The 19832-nt window shown below is 40.7% G+C and overlaps 2 protein-coding genes across 3 annotated transcripts in view; both read right to left on the bottom strand.

Moving 5' to 3' along the window:
- Positions 1 to 1849: 1849 nt before the first annotated feature.
- On the bottom strand, positions 1850 to 12461 carry RAD51 (RAD51 recombinase). Its single transcript, XM_048484829.1, has 10 exons — positions 12304 to 12461; positions 9953 to 10099; positions 9032 to 9169; positions 8528 to 8645; positions 7553 to 7644; positions 6768 to 6862; positions 5078 to 5191; positions 3246 to 3375; positions 2940 to 3061; positions 1850 to 2752 (listed from the first exon to the last, which is right to left on the bottom strand). Exons 2-10 carry the CDS (start codon positions 10037 to 10039, stop codon positions 2629 to 2631), a joined length of 1020 nt encoding a protein of 339 aa, XP_048340786.1. The 5' UTR covers positions 10040 to 10099; positions 12304 to 12461; the 3' UTR covers positions 1850 to 2628.
- A 6358-nt stretch (positions 12462 to 18819) lies between these two features.
- Positions 18820 to 19832, bottom strand: part of KNL1 (kinetochore scaffold 1) — a 36532-nt gene continuing 35519 nt past the window's right edge. For both annotated transcript variants that reach the window (XM_048484828.1, XM_048484827.1), the window contains exon 26: positions 18820 to 19790. In XM_048484828.1, coding sequence (XP_048340785.1) covers positions 19664 to 19790 — 127 coding nt within the window. In that variant the 3' untranslated portion in view covers positions 18820 to 19663. The remainder of the gene's footprint in view (positions 19791 to 19832) is intronic.

The raw sequence follows: 19832 nt of genomic DNA on the forward strand, positions 1-19832 counted from the left end.
CTTTAGTTTAAAGGTTTTTTTTTGGGGGGGGGGGGTGTTTATTCCAGGCTCAGTAGCCTTGCTTTGGTTATTCGTTTGGCTCTTAAATTTCGTTGTGCATGCACAATGACAATAAAATGCTTATGCTTAGTCACCTCCATTTGAAACAGTGGGAGGTATGGGATGGGGTGAGGGTTGCTGTTATACCCAGCTGGCTCTGTGGTAGAGATTTCAAGGGGGGAGGGGCTCTGGGCTTGCTCTAGGTAGGGACACCAAATTTCCTGCAGGGCTGCTAGTGAGTCTTCTGAAAGGAACCAGCCAACTTCAGTGAAATTTGCTTCGGAGGGGCAAATGGTATGGGCACCCAATTGAAAGTGAACCTGGTGCCCACAGAATGAGTCCCCAACCATCCAAACTTCAGCAAAATTGGCTGGTTCCTTTGAGAAGACTAATCAGCAGCCATGTGGGAAATTTGGTGCCCTTACCCAGAACAAAACCCCCACCAGAGCCCCCAATAAAATCTCCAGCACAGAGTCAGCTGGGCATAACAGCAAGATCTATTTAAGTCTATGGTGGGAAAATAACAACTACTTTTTCCCATCATAGAACTTGCTGAAGTGCTTGGCAGATTCTCTGATCTGACGTCGCTTTATTGTAGCCAATAAAGGGATAGCTCCTATCTCCTATTAGCTCTCATTGGAAACAATGGGAGACAGGGTACCCCCTTTGGGGGTCTATAAAATTGGACCGCCTGAACCAAATTTCACCAACCCCAAGTGGTATCATCAAGAGTAGCCAATAGGGAATTTCTGGGGGTGTCTGTAGGGTGTACATTTTTCAAGGTAGAGGCACCACACTTTCAGGGTGACTTCAGGAGACCCTCCAGATAGCAGCACCCAGGTTTGTTGAACTTGGTTTCAGGGGGAAGTGGGAGATGGGCCCTACCCTTTTGGGGTTCAATAAAATTGAACCCCCTGAAGCAAAGTTCACAAAACCTGGGTGCTCTTGCCAGGAGTGTCTCCTGGAGCCATCCTGAAAGTTTGGTGCCTCTACCTTGAAAAATGTGCACCCTGCTTACACACCCAGAAATTTCCCATTGGCTGCAATGGAGCCAGGTCAGTTCAAAGGGGGAATCTAGGGAAATTTCTTGGGGTGCCTTTCAAGGGGCTCATGTTTTAAGCTAGTGGCACCAAAATTACAGGGTATCTTTAGGATACTCTTTTGATGATACCATCCAGGCTTGGTGAATTTTGGTTCAGGGGGTGAAATTTTATGGACCCTCAAAGGGATAGCCCCCATCTCCTATTAGCTCTCACTGGAAACAATGGGAGACAGGGGTCTATAAAATTGGACCGCCTGAACCAAATTTCACCAAACCCAAGTGGTATCATCAAGAGTGTCTCCTAGCTTAACAATGAATCCCCTACAGTCCCCCCCCCCAAAAAAACCCCCCTAAAAATTCAAACGAACTTGAATTTTTTTTTATTTTTCAGAAAATCCAAAAATATTCGGGTTTACCGAATCACATATTCAGCTTGGGTGCTGTGTGGTTTCCGGGCTGTATGGCCGTGTTCTAGCAGCATTCTCTCCTGACGTTTCGCCTGCATCTGTGGCTGGCATCTTCAGAGGATCCTCTGAAGATGCCAGCCACAGATGCAGGCGAAACGTCAGGAGAGAATGCTGCTAGAACACGGCCATACAGCCCGGAAACCACACAGCACCCAAGTGATTCCGGCCGTGAAAGCCTTCGACAATACATATTCAGCTTATTTGGCTTTAATGATAGTTTTAAAGCCCAATAAAGCTGAGTGTGAATTTTATTAAATGTTTTTCGGTATTGCTCAAGCTTAATCTCCACAGCGAACATATGTAGGTATAAGATTTACTTTAATCAGTCTTAAATGCTAGAACAATCAAAGTGTCTTGGAAATATTTACAAGTAGAAGATATGACCTCACCAATGCTGACAGAAAGACATCTATAATTTTTGTTTAGCACAAGGATAACACAATGCTTGGCTTGTTTGGGATAAGGTGAATAATGAATTAATTTAGAAGACAGATTTAGAAAAATAAAGTTTCACCTAGTAATTTCAGTTCTGAAGTTGCAATTCAAAAAATTTCCAGCTCACAGTTTTAATGCTGTCATAGCCTTTTTGCTTAGATTTTCAAGCCAATTCTAAATCAATTTTAAAAGCAAACGAAATAGTTAAGACAAAGCATACTCTCAGTCTCCACAAAGAATCTTTTCCTGAACTTTTACTAATCCTTGACATGCCATTCTTCTAGACTTGTTCCATAGTTTTCGGCATTTGACTAGTCAGGTAAAAGTTCAGTATTTCACTCTTCATATCAGCTGTGCATGCACTTGGCAAATAAGGTGTTTCTCGGAGTTCTGGCCATGCTACAACATTAAGAATGAAATGATTCAATGCAGCAAAAGTTGTCAGAAGGTCAATAGGTCAAGAGTTCAAAGGGTTATTTTTAAATCAAAGTATAGAAACTCTGACAAGGAAGGTCAAATGTTCAGTCAGGGCATCCCCCGCTTATGACAGTTCTTGTGGGAGTCACAAAACATGAGGAGGAGTATCGTCGGCAGAACAGTTGCCTTTGATTAGTCCATTCTTATACGCTGAATACATTGGGTTGCTCAGTCTTTAGCATCTCCCACTCCATCAGCATTAATGGCAAACATAGCTTCAGCTTCAGGAAGACAAGGTGAATCATAGATTTTACATATCCTTGTTTCACCACGACCTTTCCTCAGGTAGAGTCTAAAAGGAATCAATTAAAGCATGGATTAGAATCAGGACCACCTACAGCTTAAGAAAAAGAGTAACCTGGCTTTACATCAATGACCTGCATATTAATTACCATTTTCTCACCCCCACGCTGTGACAGATAACCCACCAGAACCTAAGAAAAGCCACATCAATTAAAACTACAATTCTTCCATCTTACCTGGTGGTTGATGCATGTGCAATAATGTTCCCTCCAATAGGCTTCTTGGGATCTGCAGCAAACATTGCAGCTCCGTCTACTTGAGCTACCACCTGGTTTGTAATCACGACTGCCACACCAAACTGTCACAAGAGAGGTATAAAATTAATTGCCAGAATTAATTGCTTCTTTGCCAGAAGTGGAAACAGCCACAGTGGTCTGCCTCTGTCAGCTTATATAACATAATCACATTCATTCCTATGACAACCTGGAGAACACTGTAAATGGAACAAAATAAGAGAACAAAATACAGTCAGATTAGTTCACCTCATCTGCAAGTCGAAGCAGCATGCGTAAAAATCTGGCCAAGTGCATCTGTCTGGCTGACAATTCACCTCGACCAGAATAATCTGTCCGGTAAAGAGCTGTGGCACTATCCACGATCAGCAAAGCATACCTGGAAAAAACACAAGAATGTTAACAAAATGTGTTCTAAAATAGCCATATCAGGTAGAAAGGGATCAAGTTTTCAGCCAATGAAACCCTCCGTGGTTCCTTTTTGAACTGGCTTGATCCTATGTCCATTTAATTCTACTATTGACACTCCTTAATAAAATAACACAGACTGCCTATTAGCCTTCCTCATCAAAAACTTAAATTAGTAAAACTGTGATTGGTTAAAAACTCCAGGTGGTAGTCCTTGAAAAGTGTACTTTTCTAGCTAATTAAAAAAAAACCAGCTGTGGAAAGGCTGTGGGAATGAATGTTTCAAACTCAGTTCCTCAGATGCTGTGCAAGTGAGGCATATGTTTTGCTCTTGAAAAGAATGCTGTCTATTCGCAAACTAACAGGTGAATTTCTACACGATTATTACCTTGCTCTAACATGGATATCATTGCTGCTGTCAGAAATAAATTAGCATGTTAGTTTGCTTATATAGATTAATTTATTTCCCCCTCCAAGGTATTTTCTAAGATCTCTCTTTTTGCTTCTGTTATTCTGCAAATATTTGGATGCAATGTTCTTTGCGAGACTGGAAGGACTGCTGCATTATACAAGGAAAGGGTATACATGGTTTATCAACATTAAGCAATTTCAGTGTGTTAGCTACATATTTTTTGTCTACCTGGGTTTAATGTATGATAGAATGGTGGCTATAATTCTGAATAAAGTACGGATACCAAACTGGTTAATTAGGTCTGGTTCATACATTCTTGGGCTGGAAATGGATTTTGCTTGGTGAAATGAATAATCCCCCACAGATATTGTTTGTGAGCTAGATACTCCACATATAATTAGTAATTAGTATATGTGGAATTATAATTCTATTTGTACCCTATCCCTTTTAATAAAAGGGTGAAGAATCAGATTACAATGAAGCACCTGGTTCTCATGTGGCATTACCTATATGGTAAGAAAAATGGTGCTTCTAGTGTGATGGCTAGTTATGCCTGAACAGTCTTTCAAATGTTAAGCTCATTCTAGGGCTAGATCAGAGCATGAAAAGCAAAAGGGCTCACCTAGATGAACCCATATTTGTGGCACATAAAATACCTATCGTGTAGAACAGAATTAAGTTCAGAATGAGACAAATGTGTCCCATAATCTGTTCTGATAAGACCTCAGACAAACATACTTGGCTTCTAATCTCATTTACTTTTAAAACTACAAAGAAGACTGCCCTGCTGGGGATCACAGGACCTGAAAGGGATGGGGATGTAGTAAAGAGGAGGATTTGATGAGATTGACTATAAAATCTGGCTAGAGCCAACCCAATGTCTTCTATTTGTTTGCCACATTTATTTCACACACAGCATCTCTTTGAGGAAAGGCAGCAAATATTTGCTGTCATCTTTTCCTCAGCAAGGTGCACTTAACTGAAATGTTCAGAAATTTTGAAAATTTCTATTATGGCAACAGAACACTGCTGTAAATTGGGAAAACTGCCTATATAGACAGTAAGGCATATTTTACAGGACAGTCATGTAATTAAAATGGCTCTGGTGAAAAAAGCCAAAGACTCTTATTAGGCCATTGTTCTGCCATCTTTAGAGAATGTTACAATTGCTGTGTCATATGCCCTTTCTATGCCTGCAGAATGCAAGATAGTGGCCTTCAGATAAAGGATGCAGCCCTCTTAGACATGCTATATTTGTTACCTTGATTCTGTCATCATAGCAGATGCTTGGTATAGGAGCTGCGTCTGGTGGTCCGTGTTGAAACCTCGAGCATATGCCACATTATCAAGCACATCGCTGCCGGATAAGCCATACCTAGGGAAGCAAATCAAACAAAAGGCAAGTGTATCTTTGAGGAGCATCTGGTTGAGTCTGATGCCCTGCTTGACTGTTCCAGACAGTTTTGTATTTTTTCTGTTTGCATAATCCCTCTCTCTACCAATTTTTGTTGTGCTGCTCCCTTTGCATGAAAGAGAGACTGTTCCTGTTGATTTGATAAACTCAGGGACAGTCTTTTCCCATATGTTCCTGCTCAGGAGTAAAGATAAGAGAGGCCCTCCTGATTGTTCCATTAAGCAAATGGGTACACTGAGAGAAGGAATTTTCAAGGGCAGCTCCAAAATTATAAAACAAACTCCCTGAGAAGTGTGCCTGGTCCCTTCGCACTTAAACTTTAGGAGGCAATAGAAGATGGATTTATTCGTCACTACATTCAATCAGTCTCAGTTCTTGTCCCTACCAACAGTTTTAAATTACTCATTTTAAATTAGCGGTTTTTATGAATTTGTGTTTTTTATTATTTACATGTTTGCCAACTTGAATTTCTGTAAGTTAAAAGGTGACTAATGTTTGAAACTGATCAATTAGCAAATAAATAGTTGTTTTGGAATGAACATGGCCATACCAAAATAGCTAGAATAGTTCCATGGGTTCCAGAAAAAAACCTCTAGCGCACACAGTCAAATATCTCTAATTCCTTTTTAAAAGTGTCTCTCAAAATCATATAGATGCGCCTACAGTGATCAGACAGCTATAATTTGGCACTTTTGTGTCTGATTCAACCTGATTGTAAAAGTCCGAAATGGAAGTTTTTGAACATCAGTACCTAAAACTTAGACATGGGCAGCCCAATCCAGGGTGCGGGTGGGCGGGCGAATCAGCTCCTGGTGCCAGCGCAGAGATGCACCACCACATTTGCCCACCCCTCCCAGTGTAAGTGGCACTGGGAGGCGGACAGGTGCTGTGGACTTCGCTGGCGCACAACACAGAAGAGCCTGTGCCCTGCAGAGCTGCACCAGCCTAAAGCTGTAGGCCAGTGCGGCAGGGGCTGAAGTTGACTATAGTTGGTTTCCACCAGGCTTTTATGCCAGGAACGCCCGGCATGGAGCTCTATGAGGCTCTTCGGGCAGCAGGAGGGATTCTGAATTTTCTTCCTGCCTGTGCCACCCAGAGCCCCTTTGGAGACGGTGTGGCACTGCCTTCACCATCTCTGGACACAGAACAACGCCCCCGCCCCCCGCCCCCCCCGGATTGCAGTGCAAGTTTAGCTCGTAATATGGGCTGGGACTGTCTCACAGAAAAGTCTATTCCAATGGGAATTATACTGCTTCTTAAATCGGTCTTTGCAGCACAACAGATTTGCAGCCAGGAATATATTTTCTATGCCTGTAGAATGCAGGTTATGTTTACACTGTCAGTGTTAGAAAAATACTTATTGTATACAATTCTGTACTAATCTTACCTTTAAGCTGATTAAAATAAACAGTAAAGAACTTTCAGCAATTTGAAATGACTTAAAATAATCCAGGCTTATTACACATTTGATTTGTCATCAGAAGGTGGCACTGTTGTGACACAGCTTTGTGGAGCAGCAGAAGGTATGATCACAGACCTTTCAGCCACAGCAAGCAAGCGCTCTGGTCGGAAAGTGCCCTCCGTGTCAATGTACATAGCTTTCCCTTCACCCCCACCTCGATCAATCGGAAGCTAAGAAAGTGGGAGAAAACACCAGAGTATCACAAAAGGGCTTTGATCTCTGAAAAGGTAAACCAGTAAGCTCAAAATAGTAAAACAAAAAATGGAACATTTAAACATTGCAATCCTGGGAAATGAATGGACTGGACTAAGACATTATCAGTCAGACATTTTTGAAGTATTTCACTGTAGAAAGGACAAACAGTTGTGGACTGGAAACTCACCATGACTTCAGATCTGTAGATCTGCTCAGCAGCTCAGGTTATATTATCCAGCAGCTGTTAAGCAAGGGAAGCAGCCGGGGGAGGGGGGGAGGGAGAGGAGTACTTTCCCACCAATGCTCCAGTACAGCTCCGTCCCCACCCTTCACCTGCTATTCCACTGGCCAAGCCTCTGAAGACATTTGCCTCATTGTGGTGACAGTAGCTAGAGGAAGTGGATTAGAGGCAGAAGTGGCAGATATGGAAAGAAATAAGCATATCCCCCCCACTATTTTTTTTGCTGTAAATTACACTTCCCAACTTTGCAGCTCTGTTCAGCAGTAAACAGGATGCCCAGACTCAAGTGTTTCTCCAAACCTCTGGCTAAATTCTCAGTGTCAAAGGTCTACACAACTATAATTTCTGCATCATGGAAATTACATCCCATTCAGCAGGAGTATTTTCTGTATAATATTTGATTTCAGTTGTTTCATTAACTTACCTGGCAGGTTACTGCTAATGTGTGACACAACTGAGTCTTTCCTGTGCGGAATTCTCCAAACATCTCTGTTATAGACCCAGTTTCTATGCCTCCTTAATAAAAAACAATGATTTTCAATCATTCACAAATAATATCTAGAACAGATATATATCACAAATGCATGTATGTCAGTTTATGGGAATGTTAAGGTCATATGGATTTCTTATTGCTGAACAATGGCTTTTGATCAGTGATTACTTCAGGAAAGGCAACTCAGCAGGTTCCAAGCACGAAATACATAATTAATAGCATTTTTTTAGAGAAAGGAGAGTAATAGCATGCAACTGATCTTTTTGATTATATTTATATGATAAACTATTACTCAGTATTTGCATCCTGCACATTCCATAAAGCTCAAGGTCTGCAACTAGCAAGATCCCTCCCGAAACTAACTTCTTTAGAAATGGCTTTAAAACAGCTTCCTTCACCCACTTCATAAAAGTCCTTTACACCAGAAGAAAATTTACTATTCTGGGAAACAGCAATGTAAATTCAACTAGGATAAGTAAGATTTGCTGGACTTCAAAAGCCCAAGGACTCTGTCTGCATCAGTCAAAAATATCAGTCCAAAACTGCACATTTATTAGAAATGTTTAGTAATATTCAATATCTAAATAGGGATCTTTATGCAACAGTATTCATGTGCTCCTAAGTTGTTATTTTTTAATAGGTTCTCTTACTACCGGTATGAAATATGACACAAACAAATATTTTCATGAGCCAGTTAGGTAACCACCTTTTCAAAAGATCCATGATCTTCCTGTCATCTACCGGACTTCCTCTTTAAAGACTGTGGGGTCTCAAAACAAATTCCTGTCTAATACTAGCATTTTGAATCTATGAATGTGATATAAATTTTGTGTGTATTAGACTATGTGTAGTTAAACATCTAATAGACATAATATTGCAGGAAACAAGAATTTTAAAGATCTGCACCTTGAAGGAGCTTATCAAGTTCTTTGGATCCAGTGGTGATCTGAATGATCTCTGACCTCCGCTGATGAAACTCTGTTGCTGTGGTGAAGCCCATTGGAACCAATTTTGCTGCTTCTGCCTGACAGTGATAGGGAGAGTAAGAGTATTTGCATGGAGCATAAGAGTATTTACATGGAGCAACAAAGGCTAGTGTTTATTGAAACAAGGTGTAACACAGTATCTGAATACAAAGTCACAGGGATCTTTTGTCTTCGACTTCAGAGGTGGCAAGTGAGCCATTAGAAGTATACTGCTACACTCTGCAGCAGTACCAACATTACTGTGCTTCTCCACGTCTTTGCTGTTTTCATACCCCCTGAATTGCTATAACACTTTGAAGAGAATGTTAAAAAGCCCTTCAATTTCTGAATATTTTCAAATCTAATCTTACTTGAAAAAATTAATGTAGCACAGTTTGCAAGGAGCAGCCTTCTTAATATGTTAAAAACTTTAATGTATAATTACCAAGATTTTGTCAGCTTTAGCTTCACTAATGCCTTTAATATTGAGCAATTCTTTCTTTGGTGCATAAGCAACAGCTTCAACAGTGTGAAATCCAGCTTCTTCTAATTTCTTCACATCATTTGCATTTATACCACATTGCTATGCAAAAAAAAAAGGTTATTGGGTATGAAGCATTCGAAACAGAAGCAAGACACTCCAATTATATGATAAAATATGAAGATTATTTTCCCATTCAACCAAAATAAGCAGCAGCTGGCAAACACACTTCTTTGTTTACACTTCAGTTATTTATTCTAATATTAATATAACATACCAGGAGGCAAAGCAAGTTCTCCTCCTAGCTTGCCTGCTCAACAGCATAATGCATTACTATATACAATGTAGTCCCTCCTTAAGAATTAGATTGATAGTTATTTGAAACAAATATCTGTTAATACTTAATGATAAACTAGTACCTTTGAAACACCATTTCAATTGTTAAAAATTGAAACACTAAATGGCAAAATCTGAATTTAAGATCAACTCACATTTCTGTACCTTCATTCCTTCACAGTCTGGTAAGAATGGAAGAAATGAAAATGCCCTTTGTCTCAGAAATATACTAACCATCATAGGAACTTTAAAACTTTTAAAATGAGAATGTTAATTTCACACAAAAATTGTCACTGCTATAATGCTTTAAAATCAGTAAATTTAAATAAAATTTAAATTCTGAAATAGCCCTAACCTGTGGTTCCACCTTGAAACTCAAGGAAATGGGGGACAGAAAAATTGAAATAAATAACCACCAGTATGTTTTATAATATATTCATAATCATGCAAGAGTATTTCTTCTGAATGTACATAGATTAGGAACATGCTACACACAGAAATGCTAATACATAAAGCAGCCCTGAAAACCACTAGCTCCCAAAGAAGTACCTCCAACCGTGAAATGGGTTGAGGACCAAAGCTTCCCTCATCTGTTGACAAATCTGTACTTTCATCACACTGCATCTGCATGGCCATGGCACAAAGTTTTCAGTCAATTCAACCTTTAATGGCATACAAGTTTTTCAGTCAATGATCCTACAAAAGAAAGATGAGAAAATAAAACTGACAATTTTGTGTTCAAAGAGTTTGCTGCAATCAACAAATCTGACAACTGCAGAGCCTGGATCAAACCTTACTCTCATGCAGCACCACCCCTTTCTAATGCCCCTCCGACCTTCTGACCCAGACATAATAAGGGCTGATAGATCTTTGTTCTCATTTGTATCTGACAAAGTGACCTTTGACTCACAAAAACTTGTATCCTGGAAAATATTGTGTGTCAATATTGTTGGTTAAGGTGATACTTAACTTAAATTTTGTAACCCAAGCAGAGTTACACCCTTCTAAGCCCACTGAAGTCAGGGGACTTTAAAAAGTGCAAATGCTTAGGATGGCAAATACCATAATTGGATAACTACATTTTATCAAGTGTGATTAGATTCAAGCGAGGAGCAGTAGGCATACACCCCTTCAGTCTCTCTAAGCCTCCAGCTGATGGACTAAAAACAAGTACATGAAACTTGTTGCTAAAATCAGCTTCTGTAATATATGACTGATAGCAGCAAATGTCACTCCAATTTTTAAAAAGGGGTCCAGAGGAGATCCAGAAAATTTCAGGACAGTTAGCCTAACATCTGTTCCAGGTAAATTAGTATAAACTAATATTGAAGAGAATTGTTAAGAACATTGAAGAACAAAGTCTGCTGAGGGAAAATCACCCTGCTTCTGAAAAGGAAAGTTCTGCCTCACCAACTTTTTGGAGTTCTTGGAGAAGGTTAACAAGTATGTGGGTAGGGCAATCCAGTAGGCATATACTTTCATTCCAGAAGGCTTTAGATAAGGGACTTCACCTAAGACCCCAGAATAAATTTACCAATCATAAAAGGACCGGTCCTCTCACAGGTTTAAAAGTTGGTTAGAGAATAGGAACAAATAGACTGTGCAATGGAGGAAAGTGAGCAGTGGGGACCTGTGTGATTTAATTTGTTCGTAAGTGATTTGGAATGATCTCTGAGTAGCATAGTAACCAAATTTGCACATGACACCAAATTATTCAGGATGTTGAACATCAAGGTAGATTGTGACGTTATCGAAGAATCCCTCTAAATTGAGTGACTGGGCAACGTGGTAAGTGAAGTTCAGTGTGGAGAACTGTAGGCTGATGCATAATGGAACAGCAACAAAAATCCTACAAATTCATGCTGATGGGGCCTGAGCTTGAAAGATCTCGGGGTTTGTTGTGGAAATCTAAATGAAAATGTTGCCCCAATGTACAGTAGCAATGAAAAAGGCAAACTTAATACTGGAAATGATTAGGAAAAAGTCTAAAAATAAAACAGCTAATATTGTATACTCTTGCACAAAACTGTGGCGTAGTCTTATTAGGAATACAATGTGAAGTTCGGGCCACTGCATCTCCAAAAGAACACTGCAGAACTAGAAAAAGTACAGAAGAGCACAACCACAATGGTTAGGGACCTATAGTACCTTTCCTATGAAGGAAGGTTGGAGAAACTGGACCTTTTCAGCTTAGAAAGAAGACAGCTAAGGGGAGATATGGCAGAGTTTTATCATATTCTGTGTGGGATGGAGTAAGTGGATAAAGGGAGCTTTTTCTCTCTCCCATAATAATAGAATTCCGGGGCATCCAATCAAATTGTTATAGAGCATCCATTCAAATAGGTACAAAATAACAAAAGGAAAGACTTCTTTACTCAATAAGCAATTAAACTGTGGACTTCACTTCCAGGGGATGCAGTGATGGCCTGAAGGAGAGACAGCTTTAAAGGAGACTCAGATTCACGGAAGAAACATCCCCATCAATAACTACCATCCATAATGACTAAAGGGAGTTTCCTGTACCAGAGCCATTAAACCGCTGAATGCCAGTGCTGGAAGGCGGCGGCGGCAGGAAAGGGAAGGCCTCGACCTCCACGAACTGTTAGTTTGTTCCTCCTGGGTCCAGAACAACTGGTGGGGGTCTGCCTAAAACTGGCTGCTAGACCAAGGGGACCCAGCAAGCGTCTGCCATGTTCTCAAGAACTCCGTCCCGTTCATTAACGGCTTAAAGCCAGGACAGCTCGAGGGACATCTTGCTAACCGCCACCAGCGCCTCCTTCTCTGCCTCGCCTGGTCAGAGGAGGCAGTAGGCCAACCCTGAGAAGCCCACTTTCCCGCTCCCGCCGCCACGGGGTAGAGGGAGGGAGGGAGGGAGGGGCGGGCGCCGCTCACCAGGTCACCTCAGAGGTTTTGTCCTTCCACAACTACCTCGGTCGGACTGTCCGCCTCCGGTTTCAGAAAAGCCCGCCAGCGCGTCACGTGACAGTACGTCAACACACAGCACCGCCTCGTTTTCTCGCTGATTGGCTGAAGATCTTCATGCGCCTGCGAGTCAGAGTAGGCCTATGTTTCGTGCCGTTTTCCCGCGAGAGGATTCCAATGGGAAAGCGGGTTCTGGATGAGATCGCGAGTTTTGTCCGCGGGGAAACTATCTGGCTACTATACCGGCCCGCTCCGGTTATGCACACAGGCTCCCACACTAGAGTGAAAGAAAGAGGAGACACGCAGGCGCCACGCGAATTAAGCTGGCTCCCAATGACCAGGAGAAAGGGTCAGTCACCTGGCCTACCGTTTTCCCTGTGTGCACACTGGCACGTGAGCGTGCAGTGAAATCGTCTCCCAACAGTCAGTAAGCTCCGCGACCCACTGTGGCCTTAAAAGGGCTGAAATTGGAGCATCTCACTGGCTTTTGAAAGCCGGAACATGCCTGTGGCAGCTGCCTCCCTAAAGCAAACCAAAGCAGTTTAGATTTCCTGTGATGGGTGCCATTCCTTCCACTTGGGAACGTCATGTGACTTGTCATATCACTATTTGCTTTTAATTGAGCCTGAATGTACAGCTTTTCTACGCAATAGTAGTATATAAATGCAGGGAAGAAAGAATTCTGGTGAAAAAGCATTTAAAATAATTTCACATTTTGTGAAAGCTACAGTCAAACTACTGTTGGCGCCGTAGCATCATACGTAAAGCACATTTACCCCAAGGTGGTTAAATTTAAGTGTATAATCTGCCTTTTTCACTAGGACTCAAGCAAAATTATGTAACAGGATCCAACCTACAGCAAACTATATGCAGTGATACAGACCACAGTCCAGTAATTTATCCAAGTAACACTGTGAAGTCTTTTGTACAATGCCACCCTCTTGCTTGTGTTAGAAAAGGCCTCCTGAATAATTCGTTCTGCAGTTTGCAGAAAATGTCAAAAACAAATTTGCTTCACAGAAAGCCTGAAAGGTCAAGTTCCAGTTTACATGTTTAGACACAAAACCTGATAAAACCTAGTTATGTAAAAATCATGATTTGTATTGCAGAAATACAGGCATAGTTGTCATTTCAGAATAAGAGTAATCAAGCAAATAAATGTTTAAGGCTTTGTATAACAACCATTACAGAAGCACAGAATCAATATGTTACCATAAGGCAGCATCCAGACAGCAAAAGTGGAATCAATTGAACTTGACAACATGTTAGGCATCAATGCTTGGCCTCAGTCTCTAAATCAAGTTAAATACATACTTGCTTTTGGAATAAAATCGATATAAGGACTGAACTGAGAAAAGTTAATATAGAACTGCATATTTTTAATGCACACATTTCCCATATGTATTCTAACACCTTTGTCCCACTAGCTTTAACTGTTATGAAATATTGTAGGAGTGCCCTCTGCTGATTAATTACAGTCATAACATTTAAAACTTCAGTTTAAGTTCAGTAGCCGAAGCACTGAATTGTTATTCCTACCATAATTTCCTCACCTACTTATGCAGAATTACAGCAGTGAAGAAAATAAGCATCAAAAAGCATCTTTTTCTCAGTAGATTTTTTGGGGAATTCAGAAAATATTTGAAATAAACTGTGGGGCCAGGACCGCGTCTCTGGTCCTACACAGCTGAATTAGTTTAAGACTAAATTAGAAAACACCCAAGAAGCAATTTTGAAACAGAAGATAAGTTTACTGGACAGCATAAGTATCTGACCAGGGTGTCCCCTTAAGGGTAAGAGGCACACCCTTGATACAAAGGGACCAATTTTTATAGACACAAAATACAGACATCATACAATCATCATCATAAGAGTTACGTACATGATCCATACCTCTTTCACGTGCTACAAGCATGTACTTTAAAAATCTCATTGGATAGAACTGTCTCCTGGTCACATGAAGACAGCCTCTATTCTACGTATTACATTCCTTCTGTTACTCAAACTGTTAGCGCGTGCCCTCTCTCTGCGCATATGCAAAGGGCAGCCATAAAACTAGTTTCTGCCTTCAAGAATAACTTGTTATTCTTGGTTTGCTCCCAGAGAAAGATGTCCCTAGGGCATGCAGCTCTGAATCTACATACTTTTAGATCATAAAACTTTTCTTTACCAGTTTGAAATGTTAAAACATTTTAAAAGATTTTACATACATTCTGGTCCATCTCCACAGTCTACATTCCGTTATTAGTGGACCTTTCTTCCCAGCAGGGACCGAATTACTTGTGTTGTTCTTCTCTCCTCCATTTTAATCTCACACCAACCCTGTGAGATAGGTTTAGCTGAGAGGATGTAACTAGCCCAAGGTCACCCATGGCACAGTGGGAATTCAAACCTGGAACTCCTAGAACCTAGTCCTGTGGTGGCCAACCTATGGCACTCCAGGTGTTCAATTGGCCATGCTGGCAAGCGCTGATGGGAATTGTAGTCCATGAACATCTGGAGTGCCATAGGTTCCACTCCTCTTTGAGTTGATTCACTAATAAATATGTGTTAACTGGTTGTGGTGGGTTTTCCGGGCTGTGTGGCCGTGGTCTGGTAGTAACATTTTGCCTGCCTCTGTAGCTGGAATCTTCAGAGGTGTATCCAGAGGTGGGATCCAACCAGTTCTCACCACTTCTCTAGAAGTGGTTACTGATTTTTTCTGAGTGCCGAGAAGGGGTTACTAAAGCAACCTCCCTGCCCAATAGGGAGTGGAGGTGCGTGTGTGCGGCGGCGCCACTGTTTGAATCCCACCACCATCGGAACCTGTTATTAAAATTGTTGGATCCCACCACTCGGTGTATCACAGAGAAAAGTCTGTTTTACACTGTCTAATGAGAAGGGAAAGTTTAGTGGGGTATATATTGTCCATGTCCCAGGGTGGAGAACCAGTCAGTAAGTCTTTGGGTGGAACCTGCTATGCAAAGGTGTGGTTGAGTGCATTGTATTGCGGGTGGGGTTATCAATCCATTTACATTTGTAGTTGCATTTGCATTCCTTGCAGCAACAGCAGGGAATGCAAATTCTGTGTTTGGGTTAACATAGTGTGTTAACTTTGCTACCATGGCACAAATATATTTAATTGAAACAACAATTAGTAGATAAGTAATATACCGCTATGGGCATGAGTTTTGGCTTAGCAAGGCAATTAGTAGGTAAACATCAGGATATGGAAAATGAAAGTGCCACATGTAGTAAAGATATTTTCTCTAATGAATTAAAGGATTTTGATGGAAAAGCCAAGAAAAATGTTCAAGAAATGAACAAAAAGATTAAATGGGGGTGCGGGAAGAACTATCAAGAAAGGAATCAGAGGATAAAAACTGGGAAGCTGGAAGCAACAGATGATATTGTACTACCGAATACCGCTAAGAGTGGAGTGTTACCACTAAGAGCTTTTAGTGCCTATAGAGAATATTATCCCATTGATGCACACGTTAATAGGTTAAAGCCATTTAAAAACTAATGCACAAGTTAATGCAATTAAAAAATTGCAAACATGCTGGAAATACAAATGCATACTGTGAGGGAAAATGTCAGAAACATAAGACAAAGGGACAGTTCAGAAATTGTGTATGTAATATTCCCACTATATAAAAGGCAAGCTGTATTGGTAACAACTTCCTTCTTATAGGAGTCTGGGAAATGTAGTCCTGAGGGCGCCAGTTCTCCCGTAGAGGGGCCAACAGGACTATAACTCCCAGTCTCCTTTGTGAGGGTGTCGTAGAGGAAGGCTCTCGAGGCTGAGATGGACCATGGCAGCAGCTCCACAGTCCTGCCCAAGAAGGGAAGTGTGAGGATGGGAGAGTCATGGGCTCAGACAGGGCAGCCATACAGGAAGTGGCAGCAGCACCTGGGCAGCCATGGGCTCCATAAGCAGTGAAGTGTTGAGGGGGCAGGTGGGACTCTCATGTGGAGGGTGACTGTGAGGGGAGAAGAAGGCAACAGCAGCAGTTGTGTTAGGGAGGGTGAGTGGGAGGAGTGGCTGCTTAACACCTCCAGATAGCATTGATTGAAAAAGAGCATGAAGGTGGGCCTTGTGAGGGAAGAATGGGGGAAGCTGCCAGATTCCCTGTAGAAAGTTTGTAAACAGCCTTGAAGGAAAGCATGTAGTTCACATGTAGTTTCTCCTCTCTCATCATCAAATTACACAAACCCATAACATGGAGGTGGTGTTTTATTGTATGGTACACTGGGTGACCAAATGCTGCCATTTAGTTTTCTAGAGCACTAGAACAATGGGCTTCAGTGCTAGTTAATATATAAAACTGGGGGTTAAACAAGGTTGCCCACTGGCACCCAGTCTATTTTGTCTATTTCTTCATGACTTCCCTGCAACCTTAACCAAAATTGATGGCCATCCACCACGTTTAGGTTCCCTACATATATCTACCCTGCTCTATGCAGACGACGCTGTTCTTTTGTCATCTTCCCAAGTAGGCTTAAAACGCCTACTAAACTGCAGTGCAGATTATTGTCATGTAAATAAGCTGACGCTCAATTATGACAAGTCAAAAGTTATGATCTTGCAAAATCTAGGCGTAAATACAGCTGGAAAGTGAACAACCATGTCCTAGAGCAAGTAAGGCCAGTTTAGATATCTAGGGCTCCTATTCAATACTACAAATCCTATCTTTGGGTCCCCTACAGCAAACAAGCATGAGAACAAAGCTAAGTGTGAACGCTGCAGCGATTCTTCGATTTTCTATTCTAAAGGACACCAATTTGTCCCCGCTGCACTGAAAATCTTCAATGCAAAGATATCCTCCGCGTATTATCACGGAGCCCCAATATGGGATTACCCAAATTAAATCACCATTTGGGAGTCGAAAGTACAGACATACTTTTTGTGAAGAAATTTTAGGGTCTACCAAGGTGTGTCCCTTATGACACCCTACGAGAGAGAAATCTGGACAAAATAGCATGGAATTGATATGGCATGGACAAGAACATTTAAGTACTGGACCCAAATTCATTTTGAGCCCAAACCCAATAGCTTTATACATCAACTCTTATCAGAATCTGCTTCTGTGAAATGGTTGGCTGACATAGATAAGAAACTTAACAACATGGGCTTAACAGCTGACCAGTTCCAAACTATGTCTGCCATCAGAATTCAAAATGAAATCAAATCTGTTTTAGTTGAAAGAGAGAAACTGGAAATGGTGCAGGAAGGGGGGAAAAGCTGCTCTCCACAGGCCTTGGGAATTGTCCGATCAGACCATTGTGCCAACCAATTGTACATTTTGTGCAATCCCAAACAAGGCAGAGCATACACTTTGGCTCGTTTTAACGCTCTGCCTAACGCCATGACTCTTGGCAGGTATAACAACACTCCATATGAGAACAGGTTATGCCAGTGTAATATGGCCGTTGTTGAGACTGTTCAACATGTACTATTGGAATGTCCAATGTACAAGTCGTTACGCTCTACATACATCTGTCCATTGATAGAGAGCTCAAATGATGTTAGGCTAACAACTGTTATGAATTTTCTACTCAATGGTTCCTGTGATCTTGTATGTGAGAATGTTGCAAGTTTTTTGAGGAACTATTTGTACATAGTACAAATCATTGCCTACATAGTAGTAATGGCTAAATTATTTTATGTGTGCGTGAATGTTCAACGCTGTTTTAATGTATTTTAATATTTTAATGTCTCAGTTAGTAGATAAATGCCCCCTTTTACTAACTCTGTAATTTATAATGCCAATAAAGGCTTTGGATTTGGATATAAAACTGAAAGTTATTGAAAAGAAAAGATTTAACACAGTTTTATTACACAAGTATTCTTGAAACAAGTTCAGGAAATAACCTTTCTACATCTTTTTCAACATAAAGGCAGGAGATGGGGGAATCAATATGCTACATTTCCCTGGACCTTTTGGTTGAAGGAATACTGCCGTGTCCTAGTGCTTGCCTCCCCACAAAAGTGCCAGCTTTGTCCTAACCATTATCTGTTGCAAGGTTAAACAGAGCGCTTTCATAAAGGAGCACTTACAGTGCTCTGGATGGCTTACAGCAATACTTTTGCTTTTCTACAGTTGCACCCACCATTTTGTTTCCTGTGGCAGCACAGAGCTTACAAAATGTCAGGCACAAGTGTAGGAAAGCTAAACTATTGCTATAAGCTTGTTTAACATTGCAAAGGATAGTGGTTTGGATGAAGCCAGCACTTCCATATAATTCTCTGTCTTTAAAAGAGAGTTGAGACCTCTTTGAAATGCAGTGGCATGTTCATTCGGCTTCCACCAACGAATGCACAACTGCACTGTCTTCTTTATGCTGAAAAAGGTATAGTACTAGATTAAAAGGCTATACAAAAATGTCCAAACTAGGGGGCTAGAAAGGGGAAGGTGTCTAAAGCTCCCAAAATGAAGTTATAAGTGACACAGAATACTACATTTAGGAAGAAAGAGTAGATTTTTATTCTTTTAAGTCACTTCAGAGACAAGTTTATTAATGTAGGAATATTTATTAAATTTCTATAAACAAAAAATTCTTCATAAAAATATTCATTCTCAGCCTTCAAAAATATTATAAAATGCTATATTTTACATACATACAGAAACTATACATCAGAGTGGAGAAATTCTGGGTGCTACAGTGTGGTAATACCACCTGTGTATATGCCTGTGATGAAACCACATCAGTAACAATCTAAAATACATCACTAGTGACTTAACTGAAATCTTTTCAAAAGCTGAAGAATTCTGTTAAACCAAGTGTGAAAGCTGTATTACTCAGGTTTATCCTGGTGTCAAGTCTGTTTTTCGTAGGAAAACTAGAAGGGCCTTCCAGCTCCTAATTTTATTTCATTTTATTAACAATATTTTGATTTTGTAGTGTTAGTTCATAAGATTTCAGTTTAGGAGGTATTCCAGCAAGTGTATGAAAATAAAACCCCATTATTTATGATGGCAGTCAAAGGTTAATCCTAGTCACCTACATACTCACAAAAACCTTTGAAGGTATCTGTAATGGCAGTGAAGCCTTTTCAGTTGCAAACTCTATTGAAATCAAATTACATCAGTTTGATGGCTTAGAGGAGCTGGATTCCTAGAAATAAAAAGCACCAGAAGTCATAAAAAGGGACTGGGGGGGCAGGGACACACACATACAGAACCAAGGAGGAGCCATGTGAAATTCTTCTGTCACTACTGATTTCAGTAGACATTGCAGTTCTGAGTATTTGTGTGTCTAAAGATCTAACCACAAATATTGATCTCTTGGCAGCTGATATCACATTTCTCAGCATTCAAGAGTCAGAGTGTCCCATCAGACAGCTGCTCATAAGAACTATTTTTGCTGTCTATGAATTCTTGAGGGATTCTGGAGTAGACAATGATGAATCTGATTGACCATTCTCTTCAAATAGTCAGCACCCACTGGAATGCTTGACAAAACTTCAGAAATTTCTTCTTGGCTGGGAAGAGAAGACACATACATGTATAGTTCTGGGAATCCA

This window comes from Sphaerodactylus townsendi, linkage group LG02 (assembly GCF_021028975.2).
Source record: "Sphaerodactylus townsendi isolate TG3544 linkage group LG02, MPM_Stown_v2.3, whole genome shotgun sequence".
Taxonomy (NCBI): Eukaryota; Metazoa; Chordata; class Lepidosauria; order Squamata; family Sphaerodactylidae; genus Sphaerodactylus; species Sphaerodactylus townsendi.

Coding starts and splice junctions, on each gene's coding strand:
- RAD51 (XM_048484829.1), bottom strand. CDS start 10,039: ATGGCCATGCAGATGCAGTGTGATGAAAGTACAGATTTGTCAACAGAT. Junction 3,376..5,077: donor GCTATGATGACAGAATCAAG/GTAACAAATATA, acceptor TGTTTTTTCCAG/GTATGCTTTGCTGATCGTGG. Junction 3,062..3,245: donor TGCTTCGACTTGCAGATGAG/GTGAACTAATCT, acceptor CTCTTGTGACAG/TTTGGTGTGGCAGTCGTGAT.